Here is a 12,217-nt window from a genome sequence, read left to right as displayed (position 1 = left end):
AAGAAACTAAGTCGCAGATGGAATATCACCTTGGTATACATTAATGATATAAAACACATTTTAGTATGCTGATAAATACAGGTTTAAAAACTTATTGTAGCGATAAGGTCTGTTTGTATTGCACTTTGCACTAGCTTTAAACCACACTGTCATTATCTCGGACTCTGTCACCCCACACTGCCACATGGCACCCCTCTGCGTGGACCTGAGGAGACGAGATGGATGAAAGGCGGAGAAAGAGGAAGAGGGAGTTTTTTCACCGGAAAGCAATCTAGTAGAACGGTGATGACGACATTCCCCTTCTCCTAGCTGCTTGCGGGTGCAGAGAATTGAACTACCAAAAAGTTTTAAAAAGGATTTCGGATATATTCTCAATTGGAATAAAAGCGTTACCCCAAAACAGCCAACATGTCTTCTCCGTCAAGGAGGTTGCAAACGAAGCCGGTTATAACCTGTCTGAAGACCTTTCTCATCTCTTACAGCCTCATATTTTGGGTAAGTGTTAAGTTCGGTTAGACAAAACAACCCAAGCCGCGGTGCGGACAACTGGTGCTATACTACGACTAGCAGCAAGCGTACCATTTCATTTCTCTGCTCAGTAATCTCAACAATTGTGAAATTGAATGTCAGCCATTCTGTGTGGTTATGAATCCCCCTATTCAATTAAAATTAATTATCTTTAAATAACACTAGATTAGCCACAAAAGAAAGTTAATCGTATTTAATCACAAATTCCTAACCGAATACCACATCCTACTGTATTGTATGTAAGCAGAAGTTCGTTTTTTTATACATTAGTTTCAAGAGGCATTATAATTAAACAAGCGTTTTGCGTGTTTTATGTATCTAAGAGCTATTCCATACAAACAACAAAATGTTTTTACTGTAAGATTTGTTATATAGTGGTACTAGCCCTAGAACGCGCAAGTTATAATGTAGTTTAAATATCGACAATCGTCTAGGCGTGTCCTGCGATCTTTATTGTTTTTAGTTTAAAAAAAAAAAACACGACACACGTACGATTTTAGTTAACAAAGGAAAGACGAACAGCCTTTGGCGTTTGTTGCATAAACAAAAGGAAGTGTTTTCTAAACTTTCCGAAGTGTAATCTAGCAACGCGAATGATCGATACCCCGCTTAGCACAGTATTTGTATAGCTAAGCCTTTGTTTTCCGGACGCGTTTAATCGTTGATAAAGACACGTTCATTCCAAAAGCATTTCAGGGTCTGCTTCCATTCTGCTTTGGAGTGTTTGTATCAGCGCTTGCGGCAAGGAGACAGGCGTCTGCACAAACAGTTCTGAATCGAGCATGGATACAGTTTGGAAGTTGTTTGCTTGTATGTTGTGTTTTCAGAGCAGTCTGCGATCTAAGGGGCTACGGTTAAATACATTTAAAAAAAACCTAATGGCAGTTGCGTTTGTTACCAGGGCATGCTATAACTGCAGGTTTACTTTTCAGGAAACGTCCACAAACAGATCAGGACATATTATCAATACAATGTTTCCACTGGCCCAGTTATATTCTGGCTTGGACAGTTCAGTTCGGTAAGTAGTAGGTGTTTCTAGAATTGATAAACTTTTTTTTGACGCTTATGTTTCAAAGCACAGACGCCCAGCTGGGATACATGATCACAGAACACTGCTTGCGTGTAATGGACTCACGTGCGTTAATCAGCAGGAAGAGACCAGCAGCAGATACAGCTGCTTATCTTTGTTGGTGTAGACAGTGTCCACACATGTTGTCTTCTGTCTTTGCTTGTGCTATCTGAAGTGACTGCTATTGCATACCAAGGGCTATTTTGCAATGTGACACTTTTGTATTGTGATATTTTGTAACAACTGTAAGTCGCACTGGATAGGGCGTCAGCTAAGAAATAAATAATAATATTTTAAATTAGGCAATGTGCTGTTCTTGTCTGAGAACCCATGTTAAAGTTTATAATGATTTTCCCCGTGGTATTTCATGCTTTATTAAAATCTTTACCCTACTTTGCAATTTACTATACATAATATATGCAATTACCTGAATTCCTCACGCAAAACATGTTTTGCCCTGATAATCATGTGCTTTTGGAGAGTTGGAAATGACTGTATACTATAATCAGGACACACACCCAAAACCCAATGTACCCAACACAGAATACTTTTTTATTGTAAGCAGAACAGTTATCGGTTCAAAGTCTGACATTGCGATATGCAGGTATTCTGTACTGGTGTATTAATAGTAAAACCAGTATTCCGAATTCAAGATCGTCAACGGGTTTTTTTCTGATTCATTTCAGCTTTTAAATGAAAGCTGTTGTGTTTTGGAACAAAGCTAGAGTCTGTCTAAATGACACAGGGTTGCTTCAGAATACTGGTATTATTTAAGGGGCGTGGTTATCTCTTATGGGGTCTTCTCTGTCATTATATAGGTCGAACGCATGGGTGGTTGTGCAAAAATCAGACAGAAACAAGCTGATGGGGCAAGTGAAATGACCTGCTATTGCAAATTGCAATGTTGAAAGCTTTTAAATAAAGTATTACCCAGTAATATATGTCCTGCTTCAATAAATGCCTGGTATTGGACTTTAATACCTACCCCTAATTGTTTTGCTTCTGTCTTCTGCTGTTTGGGGGGGAAACAATGGAGTTTGGAGATAACAGGAGATAAAACAACATTATCAACTTTATTGCTACTGAGATTTATTGCTCCACAGCTTGAAATGAGATTAGTGGAGGTTATCGCTTTTCAGAACTATTTACTGTACCGCTATGACCCCGCTGCCATCGTGATACTGTCTGTAAAAGGTCAGGGTTTTATTTACAGCATTGCGGACTCTCCTAACCATCTACTTTTAGGGGTAATCCTAGGACAGCCCATGGATTGGGTGATGCAGTCCAGGGTGACACCTCCCTGCTGTAAAATCCTGAAGTGGTTTATCCCAGCAGGGCTGCAGGTTGAACTTCAAAACTGGTGTTTCTGGGGCAGTTTTAAGTCTCACTTTATTCAGTTACTGGCAGACACTGAGTTTAATTTGGTGTCATGATGTTTGTTACAATTATTTAACCTTGCTGATAAAAAACAAACAAAAAAAAAGTTCCCTCTGTGAACGAACCACAATATAGAAATCACATCCAAGTTAAATAAAAAAAAAGCAGAGCACAAGTCTCTTGAGCGACATTCCACAAAAATTAAATGTAATATTTTTTTTTTTTTTATTTCCCCTTTGGGTATTATCTCCCAACACAGCTGGGCACACAGATATTCACAACATTGAATTGACCTAGGCTCCTCCAATGCTACTGCATCGTGGAGCATTTTTACAGCAAACCTGCTACTTGCTGCCACAGTGTTTTTGGCTCAGCAGGCCATCTGAGCTGCACTGTATTGTAACCAGGCTGCATGCCCTGTGATGGCATCCTAACTCCCATCTCTCTCAGTTCACAGGGGTTATTCTCCTCGCTGTTGGCGTCTGGGGGAAGGTGAGCCTGGAAGCCTACTTCTCATTGGTCACAGAACAGAGCACCAATGCACCGTATGTTCTGATTGGTACCGGCGCTATCATCGTCATCTTCGGCTTGTTTGGGTGCTTCGCGACGTGTCGGGGCAGCCCGTGGATGCTCAAGATGGTAAGTGGACCCTGGCCTGTGTGTTTCCAGCTCAATCTCTGCTTCTTCAGTCACTGACCACGTGGAGTAGAGTCTGCGGAAGTTAGAAAGAGGCAGAGTTGCATTGGTTTTTATAAACGTTTGCTGGTGATGTTCGTATTCCGATTGAATCTGCAATTTCAGTTACAGCAGTACAGACCAACATTATTATATACTATCCTCCTTGTCTCTCCAGTACTCAATGTTCCTGGCTCTGGTGTTCCTGGCTGAGCTGGTGGCTGGAATCTCAGGCTTCCTCTTCAGGCACGAGGTAGGAGAGTCCAGACCCGGATCGATACTGTGTGTTCAGATTGCTCCGAAGTGTCGTGTCTTCTGGGCATTAAGTATATAGAGGGGGGGTCTGAATGGGGCAGCTACCTCCAGTTCAAACTTGATTCCTAGGCCAAGGTTCATGAGTCGATCGCTTAAATAAATAATCATATATCATCTTTTTTGTTTTTAAATTGCAGTTTGTGAAATGTGCTGGAAGAGGCTTCTATTGTTTGTGTGTGAGGTAGAGCTGCATGAACAGATCTGTAGGATCAAGCGCTCCAGAGGTGAGGCTCACTGCTGTTGATTGAGCTAATTTACCATTCCAGGTGAACACACTGAAGACACAGCTGCTTGGACTTGTGTAGATGGCTGTGTTTTTACAGCTGTGATCATCACAGTTCCAAGCAGCTGATTCTTCACTGGATTCACTTTGCATGGTAAATTAGCTCAATCAACACCAGCGACCCTCGCCTGATTTCTGTGGAGAAATGTGTGGGGTATGGTTTGTTTAGAGACTGTGAAAGTCGTGTGTGTGATTTATTTTGTATGCTTGACATCAAATTAATTAGATTTTAATAATTATAATTAGACTGGCCCTTTCTTTCTTCCAGATCAAAGCAGTATTAAGTACTACCTACAAGGATGCTGTGAAACACTACAACGAGACAGGACCCATAAGCAAGGCTGTGGACAACATTCAGAGAAACGTGAGTGAGCTTCATGCTTAATATCCTGAGGCTTAGAGCCAAGGAAATAGTGCATTGCTAACACCAGAAGACCAGGTTTATAATGGGACTAGTTCCTTTTCATTATACAGTTCTTAAAATATATATAATATTAAAGCTTGCAAATACCATGCCATTATTATAAAGGGTAATATAATGGTCTAAATACAGCCGCCCTTTAACTCTCTAATCTTTTTTTATACTTTTTGTTCTATGTAAAGTTAATTCAGCATATTCCTTCATACTGTAGTAGATTCCTCTAACCCAGTGCTTCCCAGCCCTGGTCCTGGGGACCCCCTGTGTCTGCTGGTTTTCATTCCAACTGATGTCTCAGTTGCTTAACGAGACCATTAATTGAACTGATCATTTGCTTAATTAGACCTTTTTAATTGTTCCCAGCTTCTCAAGTTGCAGAGTTCAAGTTACTTATAAAATGTTACAGCTAACTTGACATCTGCAACTGTTTAACAGCTGAAAACAATTAAAAAGGTCTGATTAAGCAAATGATCAGTTCAGTTCAGGGTCTAGTTAAGTAATTGAGAGCTCAGTTGGAAAGAACCAGCAGACACAGGGGGTCCCCAGAACCAGAGCTGGGAACCACTGCTCTAAACATTCCATTTGCTCTGCTGCCCCCTGCTGGACCTAACTGGCATTTAAGGGGTCAGTGAAAGCTAATTTGGTTGTATACATCAACCCTGCTGACTGTAATCTCTGCACAGTTAAGCATAGATGAATATTTGTTTAATATAAACTATGAATATCACTCTTTATAATTAAACAGTAAAGGTGTTTTTTTTTTCAAGGGTGAGGCAGTAATGTTTCAGGTACATGTTTTAAAAGTGACCCTTTGCTTGTTTTCCTGCCCCGTGTACAGCTACATTGCTGCGGATCAGACAATTACACTGACTGGGGGAGCACAGAGTACTTTAAAGAGAGAGGCATCCCGATGAGCTGCTGCAATGACTCGCTCACCTGCACACCCGAAGCAATGAAAGACCTGAGCAAGGCTGAGAAAGTGGTGTATCACCAGGTGAGGGACTTCACCCCCGCTGGGGGAGCACTGGGGAGGCACCTTAACCGGCTCATTGAGGGTGCTTGTTTAGGGTGCTGGCTTATGAACCGGGTGCAAACACTCAATCCAGACCTTGCTTATGAACCTTTTTCCACTTGTAGCCAGGCCTGCCAAAATGTCTTTAAGGTAAGAGCCAGCGCCATCCAGAGATCTGCTGCTTTGGATCACGGTTGCTTTTGTCTGGCTGGCAGTACACTGCAGTTCACTAGATGGTGCTGGTGCTTACTAATACAATACACTGGAGCAGAGAGAGTGCTGGCTGTAGTTTGAGAGGTAATGAAATGCCAGCCCTGGGAAAGCCCATTCTTTACAAGGTAGGTGTTCAGGAAGAGACTTTCTAAAGGGTTTCTATTTCTCTTAGGGCTGTGTCAAACTTGTGACCACGGTCATGGAATCCAACCTGGGAATCATTGCTGGAATTAGCTTTGGGATTGCCTTCTTCCAGGTAAGGGTTTTGAATATATGTAAAGCAGCAGTCCTTCCTGTGACCGATGGAGACCAGGAGGCTGCAGCAGCTTCATCTAATACAGTGTTTCTGAGAGATCTGCATGTTCTACAATTAACATATTCCAAGTGTAAAATGCAAGCTAAGAACCGAAAGACCGGCAGTAGTGTTAAGAGTTTTTAAACCCGGTTTTGCATGTTGGTCCTTGTGTCCGGACTGCATGAGATGATGTGTGTTGCTTCTATGTCCAGTCGTGAAGCCAGTGGACAGAACTGTTTTGAAACACAGCTTTAGCTACCTGATTATGTCTGTCTCTGTCTTTTAGTTTTATTAAAGAATACTTTTTCACTTTCTCCGCAGGTCATTGGAATCTTTTTGGCATGCTGCCTGTCCCGGTATATCACAAACAACCAGTATGAGATGGTCTAATGGCAAACAGAGAGAGGTATGAGGTCCTGGCAGTATAGCCTCTCTGATGCACCAGCACGGATATACAGATGGCTTTGGGAAGAAAGTTTGTTTCATTTTAAGGAAATGGATTATCTTACAAAAAGCACTTATTTTTCAGTAACATTTGATTAGTTAATCTTGCATTCCTTTTCAGTAAATCTAAATGCCTGGGTTGGTTTGCACTCGGACTCAAACACATGACAATAATAATGTGCTCCTTATCTTTTCAGGGCATTTTCCAGACGTCTGGTGCTGTATGCTCGTGGGAAGATGACACAAAGGGAAGACTTCTCAGATTTCAAATTCTTCGGATTCTCCTTTTTTTTTTTTTTTAATAGACTGTTTTAACCAGGGTGTGGAATCTAAAAAAATAAAAATAAAACTAGGGGCCAAATGACTACCAGCTCCATGATGTGGCCAGCACAGTTCCATAGCAAGTTGCCAGGTAGCGTCACAAGGACTAGAGACCAGAGAGTTTGTCTTGCTTGCAATTCTTCAGGGTTATACAGTATGATCCCTGGTTCAAAACCAAGTTAAAACGTCATTGTATTATTCATTTAGTAGTTTAGACATTGTTATTTTGATCTTCATTCATTTCAATGCAGAGTGCTTTTGTTACACTAAGTGCTGTATAAATGCTTTATTTTTAGTAGGTTTTAGTAAAGTCTCAGCTGCCTTCTGAAGAGAATTACAAAGGGATGGGTTTTTTCATGTTTGATTTTGATACTAATTCAAATGGCACCCCAGCGGCCTTAAGTACTGTATAGTATGTGCATGCTTTAATAAGGAAAGCAGCTTCTTAGCTGACAGGTTATAGACTGATAAGCTAGAGGGCACAATTCACTGCTGCCTGTAACCACCATGCAATGAAGCTATTTAAATACAGGAACTGCCCCACAACATCCCCATGCCTGCTGTCTCAGAGCTGGTGGGGGAACTGAAAGATTCACGGGGGGGGGGGGGGGGATACAGGTTGTACAGGTTGTACAAGAATCCTGATCACTTAACATTTGTTTGGCAGTAAGGTAGCGGCCCATCATGTTTGTTTGGTAGCCCAGGTGAGTTAGCATTTCATCTTTCAACCAGGTGAACAATACTCTGAAACCAAACCTGCTTCAGGTCTCTGGTTCTTTCAGGTCTCCTGTTAATTGTTAATTGTTCATTAGTCACAGTTACCAGAACCCCGTGCACACTACCACATCCGAGGGATACAAGGACGTCTTAGTTATGTGTTTGATTGGGAGGGGGGGAGTGAAGTTTCATTTATATGTGTGTGTTTTTAAATTGTAATCACGATTTCTTAGGGCTTGGACTAGTTTTGCTTCATGTAAAGGATGGGTTGTAGATCTGAGTGGGAAAACTGAATAAAGAAATGCTTTACATGTAGAATTATTATTATTATTATTATTATTATTATTATTATTATTATTAAGAAGGATCATTTAATACTTTTTTTAACCCTGTTATTGACATCTGTTATTATGCTTTCCTTTAAGAGTTAACAGTGAATTGGTTTCCTATGCTTTCCTGTGGGATGGGAGTGTCATGTATTTCATCTAAATGTTTTTTTCCTTTTCAAGAGAGTAGCTAAGTTCCTGTGTAAAGTGTAGCACACAGGCTAATCCCTTGAAACAATCGATCATGCCTTTCACAAGTTCAGTAAGACGTCTCTTTTTGCATTGCTTGAGGGGGGGTGTACCTGCTACATGCAGAAGCAGTCAAGTGGTTAATAAATGCACTGAACTAAAACAGATGCTGACTTTAAGAATAAGGGCATAGCATTCCGGTCCAGGCGAGTTGTAGACGGTCAGTTACTGTGGGCTAGCTTGTCTGTACCCTCTTGGATAGGCAATATTAGGAGGCAGGCTGGTCTGTTTATCCAGTCCTGGGGAGACCACATGCGCTGAACCGTCTGTTTTGCTCGAATGCCAATAGTAGCTCAGTGCAATAGATACCTTTTATACTAGAAGATATTTTCTAAATGAAATATGCTAAATGAGAGGTAATCAGTGTTAAATGCTGCCTGTACAATTACAGTAACATGCAGAAACAACATGTAAAATAAATACTTGTAAAAATAAACTACCCTCTTCTTCAGTCTTTGTGTGCTGTGGAGTTATTTTGTGCTGTAATTCACAAAGATTCTGCATCGTTAATTCTTGCCTGTTGTCTCCTGTTGTTTTTTTGTGGTAAATAGTTTTATCCAGTAGGTGGCGCCACTGTATAATGCATTTCCTCCGACGAATTTGCAAAAAATTCAAGCAGCAATCAAACTTTAAAAAAAGGGTCGTTTGTATTGTTAGCAAAGTAAAAATGTGCCCAGTCTTTCTGAAAGGAAAGCGACATCAACAATTAACAACATTGTTTGATCTTCAAAAAGAATGACAAACGGACCTTGTAAAGGTGATTTTTCTAATAACTTTTTTTAAAATCTCATGACATGTTAAGGTATTGAATTATATTGTGCTGTAGTTTATTTGTGCCATTGGATACATTCTATGGTATGTTGTTGGTTTGGGAATTTGATTGCAGGTCATCACCTGGTTCAGAAACCGTGAAGTTGCACACCACTTTCCAACTGAACCCGCGGAGGCACGGTATCTTCATAAACTGAGCAAATTACCACACTGCATTTTCCTGTCTGTAATGGTGGTAAAGTCAGAACTCATTGGAACACAACCTTCTTCAAAGTTACTGTGACTTCTACTGTAGTTTCAAGTACAGCAATACAACACAAATACTATAACCACGGAAGTATGCTTTTATCAAAAGGTCGAGCTTTTAAAAACAACATCTATTCGTTTTTACTACAGTAATAAACCTAAATATGAGGCAAATACTTGACAGTCTGAAGCTGAGCTCGTTTTAGCAGTCAAGATAATTGCATGGTAGAGAATTGCTAATAACGAGATGCAATTGAAATCATACAATGCACTCCCTTGAGTCCCGATAGTCTGATGCTGGGCGCAGCCGGTCGTGCCTTTGCCGAAACAGTGAGGGGGCGTGTCTTGGCTTAAATCCGAACCCCCGATAACGAGACATTTTCCTTTTCATATTGGTCGGTGGCGCTGTCAATCGAGACGAGCAGCTGCGTCTTTTTATGGAATTTGCAGTCGGTGGGGAGACCGGGTGTTTTGAGGCTGGGACGCAGTATATAAGGAAGACTGGCGGTGCATTCGGTTACTGTTTAACAACGGTCACTTAGAAAACCCTCCAAACAATTCACCCCTGACAACAACAATCGGAACATCCCCCTAGAATACCCAGGTTTGTGATTGTTTATTGTTGTATTATAATCTGGTATTATTTGTGAAAAGTATGCTTGCAGTATTACGTGCATGTTAATGCGCGTTGTTGAACTTGATCATTTCAAGATAGCTGCAGCTGGTGGCGCTTTTTGCTGTGATAGTTAATACTTGTAAAACTAAGAGATTAGTTAAACGCAATCGTTAATACTATAAGCTTTATAACCATATTTTGTTTCTTAACGTCAAACTAACTTGATATTTAGGTGTTGGGTCTTCATATTAGGATAAGGTGAAATTAGGTTAATAGCCTATAGAAAGCGGCTTAAAGTGCAAAGCTGTGCTCTTGTGTTGCACTGTTATTTGCAAAACTCCTTTGCAACAGGTAAAATGAATTGAACTGGCATAATGTACTGTGTAAAGAACAATAGCGCGTGTTTTTTGAGTTGAGCTACGGCGAGTTCACTGATGCAAGCCTTAATAATTGGCCACGTATAAATGGCGTTGATTCACTGCAATTTCGTGACACGCGTTTTTATTGTCTGGCCTAACTAAGCTCGAAGGCGTTTATAGGCTGGCTCGGTCTTTCTGTAATGCGCTCGAGACGGTAGAGTTCTACAATGAGTTTATGGAAGCTGGGTCGGTAGGTACTGCGGGTCTCTGGTATCCCAGAAGCTGTACTGCAGTATCACTGAGCTTGCTTCTGTGTGTTTTATTTAACCGGTGCTTATCTCGCAAAGCAATGAGCCGGGGAGAGATTGTCTTCTAGCCGCACCGTGCTTACTGTGATAGTTACAGTAACTATTGCATATGGTCTCCTAGATTAGAGTTGCTGTATTATGCAACCGTTTCTACACTAGTATCATGAATACTAAAGCTGTGGTAATCTCCAGGCTTTAACTAAGAGGGTGAAGTAAATCTAATCCTAACCATGAAAACTACTTGTCTTGCTTGAGTTGTTTGACTGTGGGTTTGTTTTAAATCGGTACTTTTTTTTTTTTTTTTTTTTTTTTAATAAAAAAACAAACACGTTTTTATTTAACTGAATGGTTTGTCTAAGAAACTTCAAGGTGTAACTTGAATAAATTTTAAAGGCAGAAATATTACCAAATATGTAATTGGTTGAACACTCTGTGTTTTTTACAGGTTTCAGCCCATATATATTTTTAAAGCAACATAAAGCCTCCCAAGATGATGATGATGCAAATGAACAGCGAGTGCATTAACCCCAAGCACTCCCTCCTCAATGTCATGAACAAGTTCATCGCCGCCACCAACAACATGGACGAAACAGTCATGGTTCCCAGCCTCCTGCGGGACGTGCCTCTGGAAGAGGAAGACCCCAAACTCAACAACAACATCATCTGCCCCAGCAAGCAGGGCGACATGTACGAGCACTACCTGCTGCTGAAATCCATCAAGAGCGACATGGAGTGGGGGCTGCTCCGCAGAGAGATGAACGGGGGAGCCGGCTTCCTGGAGATGGCTGTCAAAAGCGGGGAAGAGAATTCTGCTGAAGACGGAGCTGATCTGGAGCAGCAATTCCATTACCACCTGCGGGGGATCTTCGGGGTGCTCTCCAAACTGACTGTCATGGCCAATCGCTGCACTAACCGCTACAAGCGTGAGATCGGAGGCAGCGGTTGCATGGCTTAGCGGGACAGGAGGCTGGCTGGCTCTCAAAAGGACTTTGCTTCTTTGCACGAGTGGTGAGGCTGATGGCGCACTGACGAAAGAATCGCTTTCCAAGGGTGATAGTTGATGTGGTGTGAGGGGAAGCTTGTCTCGATGTTCAGCCCACTCCCATAAGCACCGTAAACTGCACTCCTACCCACGAATACATTCCCGGTCTGAAACCAGACCGGCGCAGCAATGGACCTGCAGGATTCTTTTTCTGCATACCCGTATAAAATATGCTGTAGTACTACCCACAATCTTAAAGGCTGTTTAGTACTCTGGTGTATTTCAAATGGGCAGCTTGAACTGGTATGGTTTTGTTAAATTTATCCAATCAAATTAATAAATAAATGACCCCAAAAAACATAATTCCATATTATTGGCTATTTGTGTGTATTTTATATAATGTAGTAATTATTTTTTAATAAAGCTTTGATCGGTTTTAATTTGTTCTATCACGTAGGACCTTCTTAGAAGTAGGTAGCATGACCCTGTATAAAAAGAGACCTTTGCATTTTTAGACAAAGTTCCAAATTTAAGCCGTATAGTCATTCTTAAGTGAAGTCTCTGTAGGCAATGTGTAATCAGATTTAACAAAATGTAAACTGGGAAAAGGATCAGCTCCCACTGGTCTCTAAAGCAACCTGTACTGACATCTTCTGATGTTTCCCAGTGGAAACTGGTTTTGTAAGGGCTAGA

At 41.1% G+C, this 12,217-nt stretch overlaps 2 protein-coding genes across 2 annotated transcripts; both read left to right on the top strand.

The window, feature by feature from the left end:
* The first annotated feature begins 172 nt into the window (after window positions 1-172).
* On the top strand, window positions 173-8,693 carry LOC117963445 (tetraspanin-7-like). Its single transcript, XM_034903588.2, has 8 exons — window positions 173-495; window positions 3,425-3,613; window positions 3,828-3,902; window positions 4,516-4,611; window positions 5,504-5,659; window positions 6,063-6,146; window positions 6,507-6,591; window positions 6,827-8,693. The coding sequence occupies exons 1-7, from the start codon at window positions 409-411 to the stop codon at window positions 6,573-6,575; spliced, it is 756 nt and encodes a 251-aa protein (XP_034759479.1). The 5' UTR covers window positions 173-408; the 3' UTR covers window positions 6,576-6,591; window positions 6,827-8,693.
* Window positions 8,694-9,680: 987 nt separating this feature from the next.
* Window positions 9,681-11,894, top strand: LOC117430361 (mid1-interacting protein 1-like). The gene is made up of 2 exons (XM_034050335.3): window positions 9,681-9,863; window positions 10,988-11,894. The coding sequence occupies exon 2, from the start codon at window positions 11,033-11,035 to the stop codon at window positions 11,495-11,497; it is 465 nt and encodes a 154-aa protein (XP_033906226.3). The 5' UTR covers window positions 9,681-9,863; window positions 10,988-11,032; the 3' UTR covers window positions 11,498-11,894.
* Window positions 11,895-12,217: the final 323 nt, after the last annotated feature.

Source organism: Acipenser ruthenus, chromosome 26 (assembly GCF_902713425.1).
Source record: "Acipenser ruthenus chromosome 26, fAciRut3.2 maternal haplotype, whole genome shotgun sequence".
NCBI classification, from domain to species: Eukaryota; Metazoa; Chordata; class Actinopteri; order Acipenseriformes; family Acipenseridae; genus Acipenser; species Acipenser ruthenus.
Note: the sequence above shows the minus strand (reverse complement) of the source record. Positions and strands in the feature narration are given on the sequence as shown.